Genomic DNA, 27,520 nt, shown 5'->3' on the forward strand with positions numbered 1-27,520 from the left:
CACACACACACACACACACACACACACACACAGCCATCACAGATATCACACATGCTGTTAAAGTATCTTATGTGATATTTGATGCTATATATTTGTTCATTCTACCTCTCAGATCACTCAGCAGTTGGAGGGGATCTGTTTGCAGGTGATCGGTCTGGTCTTGCAGAAACCCATCATAGGTATGGCAGGTGTGTGCACGGGCAGTCCAGTGTTTTTACATGAACACACTCACTTACACCAATACGCATGCATACTTTAAATCAGGTCCCTGCTGTTTCTACATTTTGCTGCTCTCAGATCATCCTGAAAATGTGGAACTACTGGATATTCATCACAGGTTAACTTAATTAATGAATTTGCCTCTTCACTTGCTACTGCGTCCTGTTCCCTTTCCTCCAAAGAGAGTTTGTGCACTCATGAGTCAATGTTCCGAACTGATTTGACTCATTACACAGAAGGCAGAGAGAAATTAGAAAAATGATTCTGTGATGTTACCCAAAGGTTTCTACAGTAGTTTTTTTAAAAATGGGAGTTTTGGGTTACTGCTTGCTGCCTTTATCGCAGAGCCCTAACATCCTTGTCTGGCAAAGAACTCTCAGGAAAACACAAATGTGGTACGGTTTGTTAATCAACCTGCTGCGTTTCTCTATTCTTTTATTTCTATTTGAAAATACCCTGTGGAATTTTTGACCTAAAGAAGCACTGCTGAGCTGTTTCTTTTTGTCTCGTGCAACCCACACTCATAAGGATGCCGATGGATCTACACAGGGGTCACGCAATCTACATTACTTCTAATGGTTTCACACTATTCCACTGATGTATAGGTGGCAGTAATTGGTGAAGAAACACTGTAACATAAAAGCATTGAAGAATAGCCCGGTAAACAATGCCTGTTATTATTGACTGAAGAAATTAGCTTTACAAATGTGTTATGAGGAAAGAAAAGTACTCCGAACATTTGTTTTTGTGGGAAACCCTGATTGTAAACATTCACAGGACACATTTAATGTTTCCTCTCTCTTTGATTGGACGGTAATAATGTTAACAGGTAAAAGGGGCTGGAGCACACTGATTGATTTGCAGCCTCTAGTTGTGCAAACAGATCAAGGTTTTGACCCTAGTGGGACTTTTTCCACAGCTTTTGTTTGTTGTTTCGGCTGTAATGCAAATTAAAGCCCACTAGTGGTTCATTAGGTATTTAGTTGTACTTCTCTGGGTTTCTGGCTTTGTTGTTTTTCTGAGCATTTGTAAAATGAATTCTAAATCAGAATCTTTGCTCTGTTGTCTGTTGCTGTTCTAAATGAGTTTCTTTGTTTGCGTTGGGTGTTGTTGCTTTATGTAGTACTCATGTGGCCACTTACTAGTGTGGGGTGCAAATATACAAAACAAAGCATCAATGCAAATCGTGTGTGTGTGTGTGTGTGTGTGTGTGTGTGTGTGTGTGTGTGTGTGTGTGTGTGTGTGTGTGTGTGTGTGTGTGTGTGTGTGTGTGTGTGTGTGTGTGTGTGTGTGTGTGTGAAGTGTGTCACACTTGGTAGGAGGGGGGTCTTAATGAAAAAAATAAAAGAAAGAGAGGTCAAGCGAAGTCAATTTTTATTCAGGGAATATAAACCATATTTGCATAATAATATGCAATCTAGCAAGTGGTGCTCTTTACCTCCAAATGTGTGAAAGAGATTACTGGACACATCTGAACAGTTATCATGACCACTCTGAAGACTTTATTCAGGGCTATCACAGCTTCTTTAGAACTTCTACTTTGGACCAAATCACAGAACTCACACTCACAACTGCTACCAGTGTGTAACTACTGTTTGTTTTAATGTGTGCCGACACAGAGTCACGTAGACACAGAGTCTGTAATGCATCTGGTGTAAAAAGAAGATCAAATCTTCTTTCCTAGAATTATTTTTAGTTTTGGTCCTCATCTCTATTAGTTATGATAATATTGTACTCACCAATATTAATGGCTGAGAAAACATTGATTTAACAAAGGGTTAATTTCCACCTGGATTTAACATGTGATCTTTATCTGAATGCATTATATCAATAAGGATATTGGCCCACGGGCCTTTGCATTTGCACCTAGTATTAAGGAACCGTGTTGTTGCTGCCTGTACTGTGTTCAGATCTATATATGGAAATCAATTAGGTTGGACTGGCTGACTTGAACACAACAAGGACGGTCCCAGGTCAAGGGAAGCCTTAATGAGCGTGCCTGCATGTGCGTGCCCCACTGGATAGCTCACGGCCAATACGCTGCAGTGTACAGCGGTTACAGCTGATAACGCCGTCCCGACTGAAAGCATCGTCGCGGACGCCTAGGGCCCACCCTCAGGTCCCCCTTAATATGAACAATGTCAGCACTGTTACCGTTGTTTGCACTGTGCATTCCATTAGCACTGTCAGCTGCTATCTGTCGACTCAGCCGTCTCCATGTTGAGAGCTGTGTGGAGGCAAAACATATAGCTATGCTCTCAATTCCGTATTGAGCACATTTTGAGAATGTGATCAGGCTTGGTTGAGATTAAAAGTCAGTGCAAACCTGACCACCTTCAGTTGTGGGTTTGACAACCCGATTGCATTTCGATCACAATGTATTTTGAATACATTTACAGCTGCAGTAACGTGTTTTCCCTTATTGAGATGATCTGGTTACAGATCACATATCCATGCCAGTTCTATTAACTGATGGAGAATCATTTAGATTAAGCCTAACTTTGGCTAAATCTACCTCCAATGCAAGATCATAACCTGAAGAGAGGTGTATGTACCCATTTGAAAAGAGACACAAGCTGGACATGTGTTAAATCAGTCTGCGAAATAGGGGGTGTCTGGGGGGGTCAGGGACCCCTTGATTGACCTTTCAGACCCAATGAAAGCCTCAATCTCTTAAATCATAAGAACATTTGATTGTCACTTGCAATCGTCACTAAGATTTATTTTACAATCTTACTAATGCTCATCAGTTGACATTATTCAAATTGAAAAACGTTTATAAAAAAATGTGTGTAGTGAGTGCAAGAGACAATTTTCCGCCTTAAATGACACAGCCAGCCAGAGCCAGCACAGGTACAGAGCAAGCAGCCCAGAAGCAAATCGCTGCTCCACTTAAAGCGCAAGTTCAGCCTGAAACCTTATACCTGTATGTCTTCAGCAACATGTGCCGAGCTTAGCACAAGTCGATTGGTGTACGAGTCCGTCACAGTGGGATGAGCGCAAATAGTACGCAGGAGCTGGAAGTCCCAGTCAGCATCAACATCAGTGTCTGGGCCTTACTCCTGTAGGGTATGTGGATGGGAACACATCCAACATGCGGAACGTCAATTCATGCTAGCCCTCATTGTGCGGATCAGCAGGACAAGGAAAAAACAATCGGGAGCCAAACACCTTATCCCCACTGCTTTCAAGCAGCCATAAAACGCAAAAGATGAAAATGATAAAACTATTTCTAAAGTAGTCTGCTTTTACATCGGTGGAACGTAAAATCGTCCTTTTTCTATGCGTTTAGATATTTTCAATTTCCTAGCATAAAAGTTGCTTTCCAGTTGTTTAGCCTGTTGTATCCTTTAGCCTTTTGGGAGTTTGTTTGGTCATTGTTTACACAGTGTAGTGCACATGTTTTTGAAATGTTCCTTATTCTTTGAATGAAAATCTTTGTTTTTCACCACTGATGACCCTGCATGCCTGTTATGTGTCTAAAAAAAACAGTAACATAGCAACACAATCACATGATAAATGATAAATCAGCGGGACTGACACAATATTAAGGGGGCGGCTGGGCCTGGTGCTGTGTCATCATCAACAAACAAAAACAATCCCGCTTTCTTACATTTACAGCCATATAACTGACAAAACCCTAAAAAACAAAAATATATCTAGGCACAACAAATACTTGTTTATCTTTATCAGTTAAATAAATAACAGCAGACAGAAAATCCCAAAGGAAAATCTAGCCACTAAACCCTGCCCAACACCAAGACCACAAATCTAGTGCCCTTTGCCAATTTATGGACACAAAGGGAACGGAAACACAGAGGTTCTTGTACATAACGCCGAGTTAACAGTGGCGAGTTGTTCAACAAACACACCTGACCAGCTATGAATCTCGAGCACCCTTTTCAAAACTCTTTGCTGGCCTAAGAGAACGTCAAGGCAGGGAAGAAGGGTGAAGCCCAGTGTGAACCATGTTTAGGAACGCTTGTCCAATCCAAATCCCCTGTGAAGACCTTCTGTAAAAAAAACGAGAACGAAGGAGAACAGTGCAGTCTGCAAAACGGTAGAGACTGTAACAATGGCTGTATGAAACAAGTGAAAAGGTTTTAACAATTTCACTTGTTCCTTCACACTGTGTATTAGTGCGGAATTCTCTGAAGCCTTTTCTCCTAGAAGTGATTCATTGCCATAAGGCAAAAATAATTAACAACAGTCTGTTCTGCTTGCCTCCAACTGTCACCTTAAAGGTGGACTCTGCAATTCTATTTCAATACACTTTTTGTCAAATTAAGCAGCTTTTCTTCACTGTTGGCTATTTTACTGTTCTTTGTGTTGCTGAAAAACATCTGGAATAAACACAGCCCTCGAATTGTAGATGGGAAACAAACTAAAGTGGCTTGTACCAGCATCTTTTTTTTTTTTTTGGGGGGGGGCTTTTCTCCAATAGCCTTTATATCGCCCCCCTTAATTAAGTCAGCTTTAGCCCTTGTGTCAATCTCAACTGGCACAAGTCGCAATGATCATCAGTGGTGCAATTCATTTTCACTGCGCTTAAAGTATGGCCATTATGGTGTCTGTCATCTTTGAGTTTTGTGCGCTGTCATCCTTATCATGTGACACAATCTTGATAAAAGATTTTTCTCTCAAATCATCACTGTCATCTTTCTCTTCAAGTGTGTGCACTCAATGCCCTTTCTTCATATATGGAGGAAAACATTTTTGCAAAATGGTGTTGTCCTGTACACCTAAACATGTTTTCCCAGGAGCCGGATATTGTCTGGCTTCTTGCTTTTCACTGCGAAATCTCGCAAGTGAACATCTCGTTATCCTTTTTTTTTAAAACAAGCTCCTGCTTTTTCCTTTTACTGACACAGCACCTCAGTGCCCTGGCCCGCTATTCTGTGTTCATGTTTATACAAAGGCGGCACTTGTTGGGGCACCTACATAAACACACACAGCGGGTAAAATAAGTATTGAACACGTCAATTTTCTCAGTAAATATATTTCTAAAGGTGCTATTGACATGAATTTTTCACCAGATGTCAGTAACAACCAAAGTAATCCATACATACAAAGAAAACCAAACAAATAAGTTCAGAAATTAAGTTATGTGTAATAAAATGGAATGACACAGGGAAAAAGTATTGAACACATGAAGAAAGGGAGGTGCAAAAAGGCATGGAAAGCCAAGACAGCAGCTGAAATCTATCAGTAATTAGAAAGCAATCCTGCCCCTTGTCAGTGCAAATGAATATCAGCTGGTTCAGTCCCAACTGATGGCCTATAAAAAGGTGTCTCATTACCAAGGTGTCACACAAGAAACATCTCATGATGGGTAAAAGCAAAGAGCTCTCTCAAGACCTTCACAACCTTATTGTTGCAAAACAACTCATTGGTTCCAGAAGGATTTCTAAACTTCTGAATGTTCCAGTGAGCACTGTTGGGGCCATAATCCAGAAGTGGAAAGAACATCATTTCACCATAAACCGGCCACGACCAGGTGCTCCTCGCAAGACTTCTGACAGAGGAGTGAAACTTAAGGGCGGCTGTGGCACACGAGGTAGAGCGCTCGTCCCGTAACCACAAGGTTGGTGGTTCGAACCCCTCTTGAGTCAACATGCCGAGGTGTCCTTGAGCAAGACACCTAAGCCCAAGTTGCTCCCCGGGCGCTTCTTAGCAGCCCACTGCTCCTCCAGGATGGGTTAAATGCAGAGAATTGTAATTTCCCCATTGTGGGACTAATAAAGGCTTAATCATTATTATTAAAATAATTATCAGAAGAGTTGTCCAAGAGTTGTGGAGAGCTTCAGAAAGACCTGGAATTAGCAGGTACAATATGAAAACAATAAGTAACCGCCGTATGCACGCTCACAACGCAAGATGTCCATTGCTGAAGAAAAAGCACGTTGAAGCTCGTTTAAACTTTGCTGCACAACATTTGACTGTGAAATACTGGGAGAATATAGTCTGGTCAGATGAGACCAAAATTGAACTCTTTGGATGCCATAATACACACCGTGTTTGGAGGTCAAATGGCACTGCACATCACCCCAAAAACACCATACCAACAGTGAAGTTTGGAGGTGGAACATCCTGGTGTGGGGCTGTTTCTCAGCATACAGCACTGGCAAACTTCATATAATTGAAGGAAGGATGAATGGAAAAATGTACCGAGACATTCTTGATAAAAATCTGCTGCCATCTAGCAGGATGATGAAGATGAAACGAGGGTGGACATTTCAGCAAGACAATGATCCCAAACACACAGCCAAGGAAACTCTCCATTGGTTTCAGAGAGATAAAATAAAGCTGCTAGAATGGCCCAGCCAATCACCTGACCTGAATCCAATAGAAACTCTATGGAAAGAACTAAAGATCAGAGTTCATAGAAGAGGCCCACGGAACCTTCAAGATCTGAAGACTGTTTGTGTGGAAGAATGGGCCAAAATCACACCTGAGCAATGCATGCCACTAGTTTCTCCATACAGGAGGCGTCTTGAAGCTGTCATCACCAACAAAGGCTTCTGTACCAAGTATTAAATACATTTCAGTAAGCGTGTTCAATACTTTTTCCCTGTGTCATTCCATTTTATTACACATAACTTAATTTCTGAACTTATTTGTTTGGTTTTCTTTGTATGTATGGATTACTTGGGTTGTTACCGACATCTGGTGAACATTTCATGTCAATAGCACCTTTAGAAATATATTTACTGAGAAAAATGGTGACGTGTTCAATACTTATTTTACCCGCTGTATTATTAAACTGAGCCCACTCTAGGTAAAGTTATACAGATGTAGTGAATGCATGTGCATGTTTGAGATGAATTAACAGTCCTTTTCCTGTCCTATGCAGAGTTCTATGAGGAGATCTTGTCGCTGGCGTTCGGCCTCACCTGTCAGACCATTTCCCCCCAAATGTGGCAGCTTCTTGGCGTCTTGTACGAGGTGTTCCAGCATGATTGCTTTGACTACTTCACAGGTATGTTAAGTGAAGTCAAATCAAGTTATTTGTCACAGGGGTGCATTTGTCTTGCAGAAAACATAAAAAGAACGATAACAAAAGCATTGGCTTAAAGATAACAAAGAAATACAGGAATTGACACGGGACCGAGGAGAGACAGAATCAGTTTCGTCATATCCATCTAGCCATGATGATCTTGATCAAATTAAAGCTTCATTGATAGATTTTAGACCCACATTGACATATGTTGACAGATCTGTAAAGTTGTTATAATGAACATGGTAGCAGAGGCTGCCTAGTACATATCCAGCAGACAAAGATCAACATTAGCTTCCTGGTGAATAAAAACCCATCCTTTTTAGCTCTGTTTTGGTTTCTGCCAACTCCTGAGAAAAGTGTGTGCTTGCAAACGTTGTCTGCTGTCTGGTACTGGGCAGGTAGTGTATAGTGGCTTTAGCAGAGCTTTTTGCTGAAACTTTAACACAGAAAGATGCTAAAATGCTCAATAGAACTCCAAAGAGCTGCAGAGTTTGTTTGGCAGGATGAGTGACAATTAAATTCTATTTCAATTCAATTCAATTTTATTTTATTTTTAAATGTTATAAAATGTTGTCGAATGATGTTGTACGTTTTACAATCTGTAAAATCTGTAAAACATGCAACATCCTCTGTCCTTGGACCTTGGTTTCAGATAAGGAAAAACTCTCCAAAATGAACTTTAACGCAGGAAAAAAAGGAAGAAAAAGAGTGCAGCTGAGGAGGGATCCCTCTACCAGAATAGGTAGAAGTGCAATAGATGGGTACAGAATGAACAAAGTAATGAAAATACAACATAGTCAGTCCATGTGATAGAAATGCTACATATAATGAGAGTAGTAATAGCACCAATAATAGCAGAAATAATAATAGAAAAAAGAATACTACTAATAGCAGCAGTGGATATAACAGAATAAGGCAGTGATAGAAGCAATAATAGTAAAATAAATTTCAATTCAATGTATTTATTTTGTATAGCTCAAAATCCCAAATTTGCCTCAGAGGGCTTTACAATATGTACACACAACATCCTCTGTCCCAGGACCCTCACATCATGATAATTGTGGTGTATACGTATACACATAACCCAGATCAATGGAAACCTGGGAGATGAGAAAACACAGCTTACAAGGAAGAAGCTAAGTTAGGACCATGCATTAATTGGAAACGAACGCATACAGATGGAGAAGAGGACAAGAGGAGAGAGGAGCTCGGTGTATCCTAGGTAGTCCCCCGGAGTCTTGGCTTATAGCAGCATATCTCGGGGTTGTTCCAAGGCAAACCTGAGCCAGCCCTAACTATAGGCGTTGTCGAAGAGGAAAGTGTTAAGCCTACTCTTAACTATAGTGAGGATGTCTGCCCCTTTAGGACTGAAACTAGAAGCTGGTTCCACAGAAGAGGAGCTTGATAACTGGAGGCTCTGGCTCCCATTTTACTTTTGAAGACTGTAGGAACCACAAGTAACCCTGCATTCTGGAAGCACAGTGCTCTAGGGGGGTAAAAGGGTACTGTGACTCTTTAAGATATTATGGCGCCTGACCATTTAGGACTTTGAAGGTAAATCCTTATTGAATATAAAACAAACTATTGGTATGTAGAAATTGACGTAACTGATTTGTGACTGCTTTGTCAATGATCTTATAGAGGAAGGAAGGTTAGAAGTAGGTCTGTAGTCAGCTAAAACCCCTGGATCGAAAGTGGGCTTTTTAAGAAGAGGTTTTTTTTATAGCTTTTATACAGACTGTAATGCATTTGTGTTTGTGGATAAATCAGTACCTGTAAGGTAAAATAAGATAATCCTTTATTAGTCCCGCAGCGGGGAAATTTACAGGATTACAGCAGCATAGAGGATAGTGCAAACAAGAGACATAGTAAAAAAGCAAGATCAAAACAAGAATTATAAATAAGTAATAAAACAGTAAAGAATATTAAACAAGTAAAAAAAGTAAAAACTCCACAATAACTAAAATATTATATAAACAGCCAGAATTTTGGTATCGTACAGTACAGTGTATTGCACATAGTTATTATTATAGTCGTTATTTAGTGACGTGTGATTTGTGGTCTACTGGGAGCAGAGCTAGTTGTGCAGCGGCAGGAAGGAAGGACCTGCAGTACCTCTCCTTCACCACCGGGGGTGAATCAGCCGGTGGTGAAGGAGCTGCACAGAGTGTCCCGCATGGGGGGGAGGTGTTGTCTATCAGGGATGACAGCTTAGCCATCATCCTCCTGTCTCCCACCACCTCCACCGTATCCAGTGGACACCCAGCACACTGCTGGCCTTCTTGACAAGTTTGTTCAGTCTCCTCCTATCGACTGGCGAGATGCTGCTGCCCCAGCAGACCACTCCATAAAAGATGGCTGATGCCACCACAGAGTCGAAGAAGGTCCTCAGGAGTGCTCCCTGCACTCCAAAAGACCTCAGTCTCCTCAGCAGATAGTCTGCTCTGACCCACTTTGTAAAGTGCATATGTGTGATCAGTCCAGTCCAGTTTATTGTTCAAGTGAACACCCAGTAACTTATACGATTTCACAATCTCCATTCCCTGGATGTTCACTGGTACCGGAGGACAGTGTTTACCCCGGTGGAAGTCCACCACCAGCTCTTTGGTTTCACCAGAGTTGATCTGGAGGCGGTTCCTCCGGCACCATCCTATGAAGTCCTGGTTCAGTTCCCTGTATTCCCTGTCATCACCGTCGGAGATGAGGCCGACGATTGCAGAGTCCCCTCCGCAGTTAGCAGAGTTGTGTATAAAATCTGAGGTGTATATGGTGAAGAGGAATGGAGCCAGAACGGCTCCTTGTGGGGGCCCCGTGCTGCAGGACACCAGGTGCTGGTCATGGGGTGCAGTGTATGAGGAATGTGGAGGGGAGCCGAGTGTTGTGGGGAATAGGGTGGAGGAAGAGGCGCAATCTACAGGGGGTGCAGCAGCAGGGAGGACTGGATGGGGGGAGGGGTGGATGACTGATAAAATCTGTTAAAGAACAAGTTCAGATCATTCACCCACTGTTGGTCCCCCGTAGGCTGTTGGTTGGGCCCCTTGTGGCCAGACATTGCCTTGAGGCCCTTCCAGACCCTGTTGATGTTTTTCTGCTGCAGCTGATCCTCCATCTTGGTCCTGTAGACCTTTTTCCCTTCCCTGATCCTCAGCTCCCTCTGCACAGTCTTCAGCTCCTCCTTGTTTCCTGATCTAAAAACCCTCTTCTTCTCCCTGAGGAGGGCCTTTATTTCAAGAGTGATCCAAGGTTTGCTGTTGGAAAAACACCGTACAGTCCTGGAAGAAGGCAGGAAGTGATGAATTTGATCTCTAATAGTTAGAATTTTAGTCCATAAAGTCACGACTACTGAGGCTATAGAAATGCATGTGGCAATAGATCTGTGATTCTCTATGAACCTAGCTACAGTGCTGAAGAGAAACCTTGGTTTCGTACTTATTTTCTTCTATTAATGATGAAAAATAGGCCGCTCTGGAAATACTTAGGGCCTTATTATACTTTCTCGCTAGACTAAACGTGATATTTCCAAATTGGTGACACACCATATCCTCTCCAGTTTTCATGTTTGATTTGGCAATAGAGTCCAGTGTCATTCGTGGTGAGCCTGTAACACCATCAACAAGATGATACATTTTGATCATCTTGTTAAGATACAAATAGTCACCAGTGCAGCTTTCAGGAAAATTCTTTCCTTTTTGAGGAACAAAACTAAAAGAGATAATTAATGATTATATGGATTAATAATTGTTGAGCAAACACAGCAGTTTACCTGTAAAATAAATGTTGCTGTCTGCATGTAGATACACCCAACCACAAAGACTGTGCTAACGTTAATAACTGTATGTGCTTATGTTACAGATATGATGCCGCTCCTGCACAATTATGTTACCGTGGATACAGACATGCTTCTTTCCAACCCTAAGCACTTAGAGGTCATCTACAGCATGTGCAAAAAGGTCAGGCTATATGTGTCTTCACCAGCTGTTCACTGCTACATAGAATGTGAACGAGGATCCTGTTTTTCAGTGCTAGAGCGGAGTCATGATTTGTCAACTATTATGAACTTTGATTTGTTGTAGGTTCTGGCCATAGATGCAGGTGAGGATGCAGAGTGTCAAGCTGCCAAACTGTTGGAGGTCATCATCCTGCAGTGCAGAGGCAGAGGCATTGACCAGGTCAGAAAGAGCCCCACACAGTATAATCCTTTATTTCCATATATGTTCAGTTTTGAAAACATCTACCATGCATTCAACACAACTCAATTTCCCTTCACTGAAGCTACCAGTGACGTTCCCAATGGATTGATTTAAAATGATTTCAAAGTAGAAGCTGAATGTTGGGCTGCTGTGGCTCACAAGATAGAGCTGTTGTCCACTAATAAGAAGATCACTTGCCCCTGTTGTCTAGATGTTGAATGTCCTTTGGCAAGATACTGAACCCCAAATTGCTGTGAGAGTGTGTGAACGCTTATTGTCCCGATAAACAGGTAGTATCCTCTGCCACCAGTGTATGAATGTGTGTTTGAATGGGTGAATGCTAGTTTGTGATGTCAAATGCTTGAAGTGATCGTCTTCAGACTAGAAACGTGCTGTATAAATACAGTCTATTTACCATTTTAAACACTTATATAAAATGTAATGTTGTCCGAATATTTTCTTACAATTAGACCACATATTCAGGTCACTTTGCAAGTTTGCTTTCGTACTGTACCACCATTTGCATTAGATGCTTTAAAAGTAATGTGGGTGTTTTGACCATTTAGCCATTGCTTTCAGCTAATGCAACTATTTATCCAATTTAAACACATAGTGATCAGGTGCTACAGCTGACTCTATATGGATATATTTCTTTAATCCAAATGCAATTTCTATTTTATTTTCATATTTTAGTATGCCCTTGCAACTACAGGTGTACCTTTTGGAGTAGAAATCACTGATTTCTAATATAAAAAAACAGAATGATACTTTTTTAGAAATGACAGGTTGTTTAATTTGGACGTGCATATATTTGAAAGGCTCTCAATAATTTTATATTTTGGTGTTTATGGTGCAGTTTTTTCTTCAATTTTGATTATGGGAACATGAGAATACCAAGATACCAATACAATGCCATGAACATTATACGATGTATCAATCAGTTGGGTCAGCATGTTTCACTGTCTGGCTTCAGGCAGGTTCACTTATCCTGCAAGCTGCAGAGTATTTGGTGAAACAATCTTATCAGTTGTGTTTTTTGCTGTCCATCATCATGCTTTTCAACAATTGTTTTTGCCTGTAAGAATTTATCAATAAACGAGAAAAAAGAAATAGTCTCCAGTCCACGATTACCAAAATAATAGTTCTGATTTTTTAATGTGGGGTTTTATGGGGGTACTTATCCGTAGTCTATGTATTTTCAAAAGAAGATGGCTGGCTTTTTGACTTTGATTAAGTCAATTGTTACGCATGTTTTTTAAAATGTGTATACTATAATAAATGATCTGAATGTTTGCGCCATCTTAACAGGCTTTGAAAATTGTTGATTGGTCTCTCTCTGCATTCTCGTTGAAATGCATGGCAGCCTGGTACAGCCTGAAAAAAAAAAAAGTAAAAGCTTGTGTCTTTAACAAACACAAACTTCTTCAAAAGTAAATCTCTTTTCAAGGCTACACAGGGATACCTGAGTGCCAACAGATAGCATCTGAGGGCAGAACTGCGCTGAAACAATGACTGTAGGTTCAGTCTCAGTTTGGCATCCCTATGTTAGTACTGTGTTCTAACAAGGATGCTGTACTTTAATTAGGAAAAGATAATGAAAAGTATAACTTCAGTCTTCAGTAGTCTTAAGAAATAATACTGAGTTTGCTAAGAACAACTCGCTGATTCAGATAAAATAATAGTGTCAATTGGTTAACAAGTTGGTCTGAAGTTCCCCTACAGCCCTGTCAGATGTTTCAACAGTTTATCCATCACTTAAAGCTAACTATTTCAATCATTTATCCATTAGCCTTGGCGGTTATGAAAATAATTCCACAATTTTGAGTGGAAATGGATCAAATGAAGGCATCTGACTGCTTGGTTCACGGCTGTATTACTATGTGCAAACACCGTTGAAACGCATGCTATGTTGGTAAATGAGCGAGAGCCTTTGGGTGCTAGTTTAACATTGTACATTTTTAAATACTACCCACATTGTAATGTTAAAAGTATTCCTTCAAACTGCTAATTATGTCAGTGCTAATCCACTCCTAGAATGTATGAGTTTCCTTAGTTTGCAGTTTAAATCATTTCTCAAAGTACTTTTCATTTAAGTCACCATCATTTCAAGGAAAAGCTTTCTTCAGAGTGCCAAAAAGCAGGCAAGTTTATACTTCTGGTTGATCTATACCTCTTAAATCTTTGGATGCGCTGCTTATTTCTAATCCTAATCTTATCCAGGTGCAAATATAGATGGCATCAAGATGAATATTAGTACATTTTAGTATTTTGTTATGTGTTCTTAGCTGATGCGGAAATTAAATATGGTCCACATAAATACAAATCCTTGTTACTTGTTTTAAATTACATTTACTAGAATCAGATTCAGAAATCTTAAAACTTGCTTGGTCAGCGAACATCAAGATATCAAGTAAAAAACAATCTGACCATCTCTCTGCAGGCAACCAGAAACATTCAGTGGATCACAGACAGCGTCTGAGGCTGTCACAAATGTTACATGTTACTACAATTTGACTGACAAAAAACAAACTGTAGGAGTAACAGCAGCCTAATTTCTCTGTGTTTCATACGTGCAGTGCATCCCTCTGTTTGTGGAGGCAGTTCTGGAGCGTTTGATGCGGGGGGTGAAGTCCAGCGAGCTGAGGACCATGTGCCTGCAGGTGGCCATCGCTGCTTTGTACTACAACCCGGCCCTGCTCATCCACACACTGGATAACATGCACTTCCAACACAACCCTCAGCCCATCACTGCCCACTTCATCAACCAGTGGATAAATGACACAGAGTTCTTCCTGGGGTAAGGGGGAGGCTACTGTCGTTTTGAATTAGTTGGAGTAGACACATTTTAAAATAAAATAAAATGAAAGTCATAAATATTAGTTCACTCATGAAGCTATTGAAAAAATGAAGGCTGAGATAAGATAGCTGTGGTCAGAGCAAAGGCACAGGCAGCCTACTGCCACTTAACGCCACTGCTCTGATTTGGCGTCACGGCTGATATGATCCCAACGCAAGATGGTCTCTAGTTTTATTGTTTTTGTCCAGTCTGACTAGAAAGTAGCACACCAAAATATATCATGAAATAGGTGGTGCTACAACCTTGGTAACATAGTGACTGTTGACCCTCTCAGTCACTAGCCAGAATATGTGTTTAAACACTTGTCATCTAACTCTCAGAATGACAGCGATAAAATGCATTTTCCCAAAACTATTTTATTTTTTTTTGGAAGAGGACCTGCTCTTTATGTAGATACGAAGCTAATATACGATAACGATTCTTAGTGTCAGGTGATTAGACACTCATGAACACATAATAATTATAAATAATATATTCTATTTCTGCTAATATATGCTGCTCTCTCTGAAATGCTCCGTTGTAGCGCTTGCTCCTCCCTCCAGAAAGCAAAGTCTGCCCTGATTGGTCAGCTAGCCCGCTCTGTTCTGATTGGTCAATGTTTTACATTAAAAAAAACTCTCCCTCCAGAGAATGACAAATGAACAACAGGTCACAACAAGATTTGAACCTGGGCCATCTGGGTGAGGGACTGCTGTCTTAACCACTACACCATGGTAGATGTGAGCTTCAGCTCTTTTGAGTGTTTCAGGCTGGACTTCAGGTTTCACACGCTACAGACCTTTTACATGTACAAAAATATATATAACACACTAAAGGAGCATAATAGGCCCACTTTAAGGTATTCAATTCAATTCAATTCAATTCAGTTTATTTTGTATAGCCCAGAATCACAAATTACGACCTCAGAGGGCTTTACAATCTGTGCACATGCGACATCCTCTGTCCTTCCCTCACATCGGCACAGGAAAAACTCCCCTAAAAAACCCCTTTAACAGGGAGAAAAAAGGAAGAAACCTCTGGGAGAACGACAGAGGAGGGATCCTTCTCCCAGGATGGACAGAATGCAATAGATGTCATGTGTACAGAATGAGCAGCATAACAGTTCTTAGATACAACACATTCAATGTATATGACATAAATGATTCATATAATAAGACTACATTAATAACATAATTATTACAAGAATTATAGCCATGAAAATAGGGATAGTTGTGACTAATAATAATAATCCATGGGTGTCATCACAGCATATAGGTCCAGGTACTTTGGAAACCTGCAGAGCGATACAAAGGGCTTCAGGGTGGAAGTAAAGCTAAAATGCTTAATGGTACAGGTTAGTAATAGTAATGTGACTAGTAATAATAATAATGGTGGTAGCAGTCGGTGTCAGCAGGGCCGTTTACCACGGTCCAGGTACAGCCACGATTTATAGAAGCCTGCGAAGCGAGAAAGCACAAAGACTCCAGGGTTCAATAAGCGTAATAGTACAGGCAATAATAATAGTAATGTGACTAATAATGATAGTGGTAGTAGTAGTGGGTGTCATTAGTCGGTGGCACGATTCCAAATATAACCCCGACTCCTGGGAACCTGCGAAGTGAACTCCGGGGAAGAAGCAAAATCAGTAATGTGCATAAATAGGAGATTAATACATAAAGAAGGAGGAGAGAAGAGGAGAGAGGAGCTCAGCGTATCCTAGGTAGTCCCCCGGCTGTCTAGGCATATAGCAGCATATCTAGGGGCTGGACCAAGGCGAACCTGAACCAGCCCTAACTATAAACGCTATCAAAAAGGAAGGTCTTAAGCCTGCTCTTGAAAGTGGTGAGTGTGTCTGCCCCCGGACTGAAACTGGAACCTGGTTCCACGAGGAGCCTGATAACTGAAGGCTCTGGCTCCCATCCTACTTTTATATACTCTAGGAACCACAAGTAACCCTGCATTGATTGAGGCTCTCTAGTTGGGTAATATGGAACTATAAGTTCCTTAAGATAAGACGGTGCCTGACCAGTTAGAGCTTTGTAGGTAAGTAAAAGAATTTTAAATTCTATTCTTGATTTAACAGGGAGCCAGTGCAGAGAAGCTAATACTGGAGTAATATGATCTCTTTTCTTATTGGCATTCTGGATCAACTGTAAAGATCTAAGAGACCTATTAGAGCAGCCTGATAATAAAGATCAGATTTTTTCCATCATGCATATAGGCCTCTTTGTACTGCAATACAAAGGCAACATTGATTTAGAATAGTTAATTTCCTGTTTTATTTACATTCATTATTATTGATTATTCATTGAATGTGTTCATTTTTGCCATATTTGTGTCATTATTTTGGTTCAAGTGAATGCCAAAACATGTAAGGAAGGTTTAATTGGTCTCTTCTATTAGTTGTAAATATCTTGACAAACACTCAGTTTCGTGGATTTCTTAAAAAGACTTTTAGGACTTGATACCTTCAGTCGCCTCCATCCAGACTTTCTCTTCCTCTCTCTGATCCCCAGGCTCCATGACCGTAAGATGTGTATCATTGGCCTGAGCGTGCTGATGGAGCTGCCAAGTCGGCCGGCAGTGCTGGAGGGAGTCTCCGCCCAGATTGTCCCCTCCATCCTGCTGCTGTTCTTGGCCCTCAAACACCTCAACGCCTCTCGCCTTGTCAACAAGCCAGACCTGCTGGCCCATGCAGGGGCACAGGAAGAAGACCAGAACGGTGAGAAAAAAAGAATGAAAGATACAGTGCAGGACAGAGGTGGAGGAACTAATGTAGAATGAATGAAGGCAGAAAGAAAGAAGAGCGAAGAAAAGTAATTGGCTTAGTGATGATAATGTAATGAGATTCACCGGTTTTGCCAACATAGGTTCTTTCACTACTCAAATCTTCATTCAGCTCTGAGCTCAAATTACCTGCAGCACATTTATTTTCTGGTCCCCACAAGCTCTACTTAATGCTTCACTCAAGTATTAAATCATTTCATTCTTAAACCTGGTCTACTGCTTGTGGGGCAGACTGACAAATTAATTTAGAGGCATAGTGGTGGCTAATAGTTTTTTCTGCGGCCTGGTATTTAAAATGCATTGGTTTCAACTCATTAAATGGTTCGGAGTGGTGTATTCTAAATGGAAAATCTTACATTTTCTTCAAGCCAATGCAATTTTAGGGTTGGAAATATGCTCTCAGTAATGATAGGCTATAAAACGACAGTTATAGAGCAAATATCAAGTAACAGAATAACGTTTTCCAACAGTACCAAACTTTAGTGTCCCTGTAGTCAGATATTTGTGGAAACATGTTTAAGTACTAATAAAGAAAGAGCTCATATAGTTCATAGAAAAAGCTATTGCTGATCTTGATCTTAACATACCAAGCTTTGTTTTTGTGTTTAACATACCAACACAGACTGTTATATCTCAAGATCTAACAAAATGTCTTATCTCAATAACTTTTTCAATATGTACATCAATTCTAAGACAATTATCTAAAGCTGCGTTTCTGGACCTAAGGTAGTCATCTTGAAGCAAATGGCAAATAACAGAGCCTAATGAAGGAGCCAATGTGGAAACAGTACAGTAAACTATACTTATAGACTCAGCTGCCAGTTAAACAGGTGATCATAACTAAGTGTCATGTTTCCTATGTAGCAAAATGGGAAATCTGAATTTTGTTTTGCAACCCTGTTGTGCAATTACAAATTAAAAAACCTTGTAACCTTGAATACAGTCTTAAAAGATAATAAATCTTACCTTCATGAAGGTTCTAATGGTCCTTTTTTTGTTAAAATTGTTTAAAGGAATGTTTCAAATGAATGGTCTTTTTCGGGGGCAGTGTTATTCTGTTGAAATGAATAGTGCTATAGAGAGATGGTTCTAATATTTATCCACGCCATTTATGTCAGTGAGGGTCAATGGCATCAGTCATGGGGAAAAAACCTGAAACTGCAAAGGATTCCATTCAAGAAGTTACAACCGTCTGCGAAATCAGGCTTTATAATTGTGCTACTTTGTTTCCCGTAGGAATTTTGGGAATAAATGTTTCTCTTAAGAATATACAGTATCAAAGGCTCAGGAAGAAGAAAGAGCTTGGTGGTGTTTTGTTGAGTGATAGGACTATCAGCCTATCAGAGCAAACTATGGTGGTTACCATTTGGTCGTCCCACCATAGCTAGCTTAGCTAGCTAGGTAATGATGCTTCCAAGATGGTTACGAACAAAACATCAAGCTCGGAAAGCTATGGGTTATGTCAACATCATTAGATCCATGTTTTTTGGGGGAGAAAAATTACAAGGATACAATTACATAACAACGCATGACTTTATAAGTGAGGACTTAAATTTGACCTTGCGTTCTGAAATGTCATCGGAAAAAAAATACTACTGACCTGACAGCAGTCAAGTTTGCTAGCTAGATAGATGGAGACCATTGAGAGTCCAGTAAACCGATGTCAAATTTAATCTATTCCTTTTATTTCATTCTCCTAATGTGTTCAAAAGTTCAAAATGGCCAAAGATTGGCCTTATGAAAGCTTCGATCAAAATGGATTTATTATTTTGCATATGGGCAGAGGAGATTCCCAGTGATGAAGATGAAGTGACCGAGAACCGTAACGCCATGCAGCAGCAGTCCAGCATGCCGACGGGCCAGGCCAGCGAGGATGATGATGAAGATGAGTACTGGGACGAGGACGGCTTTGAGGGAACACCCCTGGAGGAGTACAGCACGCCATTGGACTACGACAACGGAGAGGACGAGTATCTTTTCTTCACCTCCGCCCTGCTCCGTAAGTCATTGTTCAAATGTCAAATAAAGTCCAGGTGTCTGTTTAAAGTGGCCCTATTATGCCTTTCCACTTTTTCCCTCTTCTTTAGTGTGTTATATATATTTTTGTACATGTAAAAGGTCCGTAGAGTGTAAAACCTGAAGTCCACGCCTAAAAAGAGTTACCCTCCTCCTCAGAAACACTGCTCCTGAGCTGCCTGAAACGGCTCCATTGAATTCATTCCTTCACTTCCGTAACTTTATGAGGTCATAATGTTACAAAAGGGGCGGCTGTGGCACATGAGGTAGAGTGCTTGACCCGCAACCACAAGGTCGGTGGTCCGAACCCCTCTACAGGCAACATGCCGAGGTGTCCTTGAGCGAGACACCTAATCCCAAAATTGCTCCCCGGGCACTTCATTGCAGCCCACTGCTCCTCTGGGATGGGTTAAATGCAGAGAACCGAATTTCCCCATTGTGGGACTAATAAAGGCTTAATTAATTAAAACTCCTTCCGGCTAGTTTGGCCCTCAAACAACAAAAGAGAGTTTTTTGAAATGTGAAACATTGACCAATCACAACAGAGCGGGATAGCTGACCAATCAGAGCAGACTTTGCTTTCTGGAGGGAGGAGCAAGCGCTACAACGGAGCGTTTCAGAGAGAGGGTGAGAAGAGGTGCTGCAGGACAGCCAGGATGAGAAAAACAAGGCGGATTATGAGCATTAACGCATGTAACTGTAACTTGAGATAAAAATATGCACCCGGAAAATAGTATAATAGGGCCTGTTTAAATAACTCAAAACAGAGATTATAGTAAATAATACTAATTAAACAGAGAATATTACAATTAAAGTTATGCAATGTAAAACTATATACAAAGTACAACATAGTAGCTAAATCATAGGCAAATTAAAAGAGAATTTTTTTCAACCCAGATTTTAAAATAGCAAAATTTGGTGCACATCGAAGATTTCTTAGCAGTTTGTTCCAGTTGCATGCAGCATAATAGCTAAAAGTTGCTTTACCATGTTTTATTCGGACTCTGAGCAGTGCTAGCTAAGACGTCCATTGATCCAAGAGCTCTACTTTGTTTATATTATTTAAGCAAATTAGAAATTTATTCTGGGACTATTCTATTCAGTGATTTATACTTTAGTAACAGTACTTTTAAATCCATACCATGGCAACTGGAAGCCAGTGCAAAGATTTCCCTGAAGTGCTGTGCTCTATGCTTTTAGTCCTGGATAGAACTCTAGCTGCAGCATTCTGGACAGACTTCAGCTGCTTAATGGTCCCTTTGGGAAGAACTGTTAAGAGGCCATTACAACAGTCGACCCTACTGGAAATAAACACATAGATGACCCTCGAGTCTGACTATATGTTTAAGATGATAGAAGGCTATTTCATTCATTGCTCTGATATGGCTGATGAAAGTGAGATCTGAGTCGATTAGGACGAAGATTTTGGACTTGGTCTTTGGTTTTTAGGGCCCAAGATTGGAGTTGTTTATTAATATTTGTTATCTTCTCTTTGTTGCAAACTCAATTATCTCTCAACGGACTTACTATGTCATTGTTTAGAGCAGATAAGCTCTAAACAATGATCCAGTGAGTCGTTGGGCTGAAGTCATCAGGTGAGAGAGCCAGATATATCTGAGTATCCCTGGAGGATTCAGCATGTCATGCCACTCTATCAGATCCTTAACAGCCAATGGTGACTTAGCAACTCCAGCCTTCCAAATAAGATCTGAACCAATAAGGGACTACTCTGGAAAGTTCTACCGAAATGTACAACCTCCCCTGCATTATTCTATGATCTACAGTGTCAAATTCTGCGCAGAAAACTACTAAAACAATATATGATATTTTAAATGAATCAGTTTTCAGCCTTTTTTTTATTTTACACTTTTATGAGATCTGTTTCAGTCCCGTGGTGAGGTCAAAAGCCTGATTGAAATGAGTTTGAACTCAAAATGACCATTTGAGTTAAAACATTACTGAGTTAGTTACTTAGCTATAAAAGGAAGATTTGAGACAGGTTAATATTTCATTAAAACAGAGGTATCCATAGTTCTCTTTTTTACGAGTGGCTTGATGGCAGCAATTTTTAATTACTTTTTCAGAGTTCCTAATAGCAGTGAGCCATTTGCCGCAAATCACTTTTTACACAAAGTTGCACTCCTGAAGATTTTCATTGAAATAAATGTCCGTTAAGTCACAATCTATCGCCAAAGGAGGTAACTTGATAGCGATTGAGCCTATGGCCCACTGATGAAAGTATTCCAATATTTATATATTTGCAGTACTACAAACTGGATGCCTGTGGCCATAGTCCTGGAAAAAATCTATATGTTAATCTTCTGAATTGCTGTTTTTCTGACACAAAAAAATTGAACTATATACTTCTGAAAACTTAAAGCTAATGTATCAAAAACAAGTATTGACAACAAACAATGACTTAAGATGCCAAACTATTTCTTCTAGGGTTCTTTGGTTAATAGCATTTCATTCTGCCATAATGTTCAAATGATTTCTAGGTGGTCATAGAGATAGCATTTTTTCATTATTTGACGATGGGCGTTGATTGACAATCTAATAGTTTTGATTTTGTCCCTTAAAAAGGTTCTGGGTCAATATGTTTCAGAGGGGGTTGTATGCTTTTCAACAATGGCAAATAGAGTGTAGTTTTATTGATGTTCCTGTGGATGCTTGTGTATGATAAGATAAGATAAGATAAGATAAGATAATCCTTTATTAGTCCCGCAGCGGGGACATTTGCAGGCTTACAGCAGCAGAGAGTAAAGTGCACACAAGAGACATAGTAGAAGAAGACAAGATAAAAAATAAAATAAAACAAGTATTATAAATAAGCAATAAAAAAAACTGTAGAAAAAACAACAATAACTGAAATATTATATTTACAGACAGAAAACCCCCCCCCAACTATTTTAACTATTTTAACTTTTTTAACTAACTTTTTTAACTATTATTGCACAGTGTAATGTGTAATGTATTGCACAGGTTTTTATTGTCATGTTATTATTGTCATGTGTCATGTGGTCTGCTGGGAGCAGAGTTGGTTGTGCAGCCTGACAGCAGCAGGAAGGAAGGACCTGCAGTACCTCTCCTTCACCACCGGGGGTGAAGCAGCCGGTGGCTGAAGGAGCTGCACAGAGCTGCCAGGGCGTCCTGCATGGGGTGGGAGGTGTTGTTCATCAGGGATGACAGCTTAGCCATCACCCTCCTGTCTCCCACCACCTCCACCGTATCCAGTGGACACCCCAGCACACTGCTGGCCTTCCTGACAAGCTTGTTCAGTCTCTTCTTGTCTGCTGCTGAGATGCTGCTGCTCCAGCAGACCACTCCATAAAAGATGGCTGATGCCACCACGGAGTTGAAAAAGGTCCTCAGGAGTGCTCCCTGCACTGCTGAGGACCTCAGTCTCCTCAGCAGATAGAGTCTGCTCTGACCCTTTTTAAAAGTGCCTTTGAATGATTAGTCCAGTCCAGTTTATTGTTCAAGTGAACACCCAGGTACTTATAAGATTGCACAATCTCAATGTCCTGTCCCTGGATGTTCACTGGTTCCGGAGGACAGTGTTTACCCCGGCGGAAGTCCACCACCAGCTCTTTGGTTTCACCAGAGTTGATCTGGAGGCGGTTCCGCCGGCACCATCCTATGAAGTCCTGGTTCAGTTCTCTGTATTCCCTCTCATCGCCGGCGGAGATGAGGCTGACGATTGCAGAGTGGTCATCCTAGTTGTTCATCCCTTTTAGCACTTTTCAACAGAATTTTGTTTAATGTTTACTTACTGCCAGCTGATGTAATGGACTGCAACCAGATATAAACTGGGACCAATTAGAATGGTAACGTTTAAAATTGTGGCATAGTCTATGAATTGTATAGTTTAGTCTATGGAAATAAGTGATGAGACTACACGACCTCAAAACGGCATATAATATTAACTAAGATAAAACAATGCAATAAAACAGATTTTGACTCTGGCACTCGCTCGCAACAGATCTAGCTAGAACACTGTTATATAGAAGACGCATGCATGGACCACTTGCTGAAAAGGATTCTACTTTGTTCTACACAACATCTCTACCTAGAATTTTGGGATCGTGGGGAATCATGGCACAGTGCATGTATTAGTGTACCCTCATTTCATATACATTTCCAAAAAGCAACAGAATCTCTTAAGCCAGGTCTATATAAACTACTGGATGGCAACAGATCTGGTGAACGGGCCTGGTCTGTGCCAGTGTTCCATAAACAACAGACCGGTAGTTCTTGTTGTGTGACCAGCTGACTGTCAGCAGCTTCTTCTTAGTACTAACCCAGGCGAATCTGAACAGTCATGATACGCATATTAAATGTAACTTAATGAACAACATCGAACACCCTGAATACACATTCATAAATCTGCTTGGAAACTATAAGCTCCACATATCAATAGAACTTGCCTGAGAATAATCATGTTTTAAAAATGTTAAGACATCCAGTGATGGTTTTCTGTGCATCCAAAATGCAAACAAGTGGTCTAAATAAGTCTTTGTAATAAGTATAATTTTATCAATTAATCATTTAAGTATGTCAACACAGTATGAATATCCTAATGTAATAATACCTTTACCTTCCACCTGTTAGGGGGCTGAGAATAAGCCCTTTCAATTTACTTTTATATAAAACAGACAAAAGCAACAAATCGTTACCGTTAAGAAGCTGGAACCAGCATTCATGCTTAAAAATCATTTTAACAATTAATCCATTATCAGAATTGTTATTTGCTGACATACAACTAATCAGTTAATCTGCTGATGTTTGGTCTGCATGAAAACACTCTAACACTATAACCTCTCACTTTGTCCATGTGTGTTAGGGGTCCAGAACACCGATGCAGCCTGGTACCAGTGTTTGATAGCTTCACTCAGCGATGACCAGAAGAAACAGCTGCAGGAGATCTACAGCATCTCACAGCAGAGGAGGAGCACTGCCGCCAAGGGCCAGTGGTGAGAGGAGACACATGCACACACTGTGGAATACAGAACGGGAGAGAGAGGAAGCTTTAGTCAATTTTATTTCTAGAACTATTTGCCTCAACAGCTTTACCATGTGTACAGCATACGACACCCTCTGTCCTTTTGACGCTCGCTTCAGAAAGGGAAAAACTCCCCCCAACATGGATGAGGGAGGGATCTCTCTCTGAGGAAGGACAGACATGCGAAGGATGTTGTGTGTAAGAAAACCAACATAATAAAATGACAGTACAGATAATCAGGGAGACAATATTATAGAGGGATTGTACACATACAGTGGGTACGGAAAGTATTCAGACCCCTTTAAATGTTTCACTCTTTGTTTCATTGCAGCCATTTGCTAAAATCGAAAAAGTTCATTTTTTTTCGCATTAATGTACACTCAGCAACCCATCTTTACAGAAAAAAACAGAAATGTAGAACTTTTTGCAAATTTATTAAAAAAGAAAAACTGAAATATCACATGGTCATAAGTATTCAGACCCTTTGCTGTGACACTCATATTTAACTCACATGCTGTCCATTTCTTCTGATCCTCCTTGAGATGGTTCTACTCCTTCATTGGAGTCCAGCTGTGTTTAATTAAACTGATTGGACTTGATTAGGAAAGGCACACACCTGTCTATATAAGACCTTACAGCTCACAGTGCATGTCAGAACAAATGAGAATCATGAGGTCGAAGGAACTGCCCAAGGAGCTCAGAGACAGAATTGTGGCAAGGCACAGATCTGGCCAAGGTTACAAAAGAATTTCTGCAGCACTCAAGGTTCCTAAGAGCACAGTGGCCTCCATAATCCTTAAATGGAAGAAGTATGGGATGACCAGAACTCTTCCTAGACCTGGCCGTCCAGCCAAACTGAGCAATCGTGGGAGAAGAGCCTTGGTGAGAGAGGTAAAGAAGAACCCAAAGATCACTGTGGCTGAGCTCCAGAGATGCAGTAGGGAGATGGGAGAAAGTTCCACAAAGTCAACTATCACTGCAGCCCTCCACCAGTCGGGGCTTTATGGCAGAGTGGCCCGACGGAAGCCTCTCCTCAGTGCAAGACATATGAAAGCCCGCATAGAGTTTGCCAAAAAACACATGGAGGACTCCCAAACTATGAGAAATAAGATTCTCTGGTCTGATGAGACCAAGATTGAACTTTTGGCGTTAATTCTAAGCGGTATGTGTGGAGAAAACCAGGCACTGCTCATCACCTGCCCAATACAATCCCAACAGTGAAACATGGTGGTGGCAGCATCGTGCTATGGGGGTGTTTTTCAGCTGCAGGGACAGGACGACTGGTTGCAATTGAAGGAAAGATGAATGCGGCCAAGTACAGAGATATCCTGGAAGAAAACCTCCTCCAGAGTGCTCAGGACCTCAGACTGGGCCGAAGGTTCACCTTCCAACAAGACAATGACCCGAAGCACACAGCTAAAATAACAAAGGAGTGGCTTCGGAACAAGTCTGTGACCATTCTTGACTGTCCCAGCCAGAGCCCTGACCTAAACCCAATTGAGCATCTCTGGAGAGACCTGAAAATGGCTGTCCACCAACGTTCACCATCCAACCTGACAGAACTGGAGAGGATCTGCAAGGAAGAATGGCAGAGGGTCCCCAAATCCAGGTGTGAGAAACTTGTTGCATCATTCCCAAGAAGACTCATGGCTGTACTAGCTCAAAAGGGTGCTTCTAAATACTGAGCAAAGGGTCTGAATACTTATGACCATGTGATATTTCAGTTTTTCTTTTTTAATAAATTTGCAAAGATTTCTACATTTCTGTTTTTTTCTGTCAAGATGGGTTGCTGAGTGTACATTAATAAAAAAATGAACTTTTTCGATTTTAGCAAATGGCTGCAATGAAACAAAGGGTGAACAATTTAAAGGGGTCTGAATACATGTATATAAATAATTAATCCTGAGGTGCAGTGGCTATCACACAGTTTGCCATATTTTCATTGGCAGGACAAACAAGGACTATAACTACTTGGTTTAAATTATGCATTGATGATAGATAAGCATTAATTGAAAATGAAGGGAAAAAAAGAAGAGAGACAATCCAGAGACAATGACAGAGAAAGAGGGGTGTGAAAAGTGCTTGATAAGTTTGGAACGCTTCATAACTGCCCTGAAGGGTTGTTCGGAGTATGAGGTGGAAATTTACAACTTTTTTAATACACTTTTTTGAACACAGCATGAGGAACAGTAGACATCATTGAGACAACAGAGACCCAACAGGGACACGGAGGAAAATATTAATCCTGAAAACTATTATGCTTATATCCCATAATGAACAACAACAATAAGGCCTCTGGCTCAAATGTTTAAGAATAAAAGCATAATCCCTGCTAACCTTAAATGACCAGAATACTTACCTTCACAAAACCTGTTTGGACAAGGAAATCTAGTTTGTTTTAACTATGAAGTAAAGAGAAGTCTAGACATGTATTCGATTAATTTCTTTAGAGTGAGAAGAGAAGATCAATATCAATCTAATGTCTCATAGTTTCCCGACTGAGAGCAGGGGGAAACAGCTGGCCGGGCTCTATCTAAAAATAAAAAAGGAATATGTAAATCTACTCTTCCAAATCTTGATGTGTTTTCAGAGCACCGAGGAGAAAGTCTGCAGAATCAGAGAACGGGACGAAAAAGAGGGGAGTTGGTCTGACCTGACATGAAGTGGATTTCTGTCTGATCTGAATTATCTCAGTCAAGAGCAGACCATATCAGACTCAATGGATCCCATCATAACCAGGATGGATGAAATACTAGAGGCTGGGCCAGCATTCTATTTTTAAACCTGATGCCCTGTAAAGAGCCCTCACTGGAATATTCCTATCACCAGGACAGGACTGCTGACCTGTGTGTGTGTGTGTGTGTGTGTGTGTGTGTGTGTGTGTGTGTGTGTGTGTGTGTGTGTGTGTGTGTGTGTGTGTGTGTGTGTGTGTGTGTGTGTGTGTGTGTGTGTGTGTGTGTGTGTGTGTGTGTGTGTGTGTGTGTGTGTGTGTGTGTGTGTGTGTGTGTGTGTGTGTGCGTGTGCATAATAAATGTAATTGGCCTTGACCAGCAAAAATTGTTCTTGTACAGTGCAGTACCTTTGATCTGTGACTAAGTAACTGTGTTGTGTTTGTGTGTCTGAGAAACTGAAAATAAAAACACATCAGAATGTGTGTTTGTACGTACTGTAATCCATAGTTGAACACTTTTTATCATCTCATAAAGCAGCGCCTATACTAGGAGTAGGAAAAGCCTGATTTCTGTCAGGGTGCATTGTGTACAGATTGCATGTGGATGAGGAGGTCAAAGGTCAAAGACTTGTGGCCTCCAGCTATGATGTCACACATGAAATGTGAAATGGGACGAGGATGTTTGTCCCTGGGTTTTGTTTTTGTAAGGGTTTTTAGAAAATAATTGAAGAAAATCATTAAAGTTCATGTAATATATTTTCTGATTTGTAATCCGTCCTGCCTTTACTAAAAATATCTT

At 40.6% G+C, this 27,520-nt stretch overlaps 1 protein-coding gene across 2 annotated transcripts in view; it reads left to right on the forward strand.

Annotated features, from left to right (window-relative positions):
• ipo8 (importin 8) overlaps window positions 1–26,973 on the forward strand; it is a 68,010-nt gene extending 41,037 nt beyond the window's left edge. Inside the window, exons 17-25 of one of the 2 annotated variants that reach the window (XM_054624626.1) lie at window positions 113–188; window positions 7,073–7,198; window positions 11,072–11,169; window positions 11,293–11,388; window positions 13,986–14,206; window positions 16,762–16,967; window positions 18,816–19,031; window positions 23,892–24,021; window positions 26,641–26,973. In XM_054624626.1, coding sequence (XP_054480601.1) covers window positions 113–188; window positions 7,073–7,198; window positions 11,072–11,169; window positions 11,293–11,388; window positions 13,986–14,206; window positions 16,762–16,967; window positions 18,816–19,031; window positions 23,892–24,021; window position 26,641 — 1,170 coding nt within the window. In that variant the 3' untranslated portion in view covers window positions 26,642–26,973. The remainder of the gene's footprint in view (window positions 1–112; window positions 189–7,072; window positions 7,199–11,071; window positions 11,170–11,292; window positions 11,389–13,985; window positions 14,207–16,761; window positions 16,968–18,815; window positions 19,032–23,891; window positions 24,022–26,640) is intronic. The other variant, XM_054624628.1, reaches the window with a different exon arrangement.
• The last annotated feature ends 547 nt before the right edge of the window (window positions 26,974–27,520 follow it).

This window comes from Anoplopoma fimbria, chromosome 23 (genome assembly GCF_027596085.1).
Source record: "Anoplopoma fimbria isolate UVic2021 breed Golden Eagle Sablefish chromosome 23, Afim_UVic_2022, whole genome shotgun sequence".
Classification (NCBI taxonomy): Eukaryota; Metazoa; Chordata; class Actinopteri; order Perciformes; family Anoplopomatidae; genus Anoplopoma; species Anoplopoma fimbria.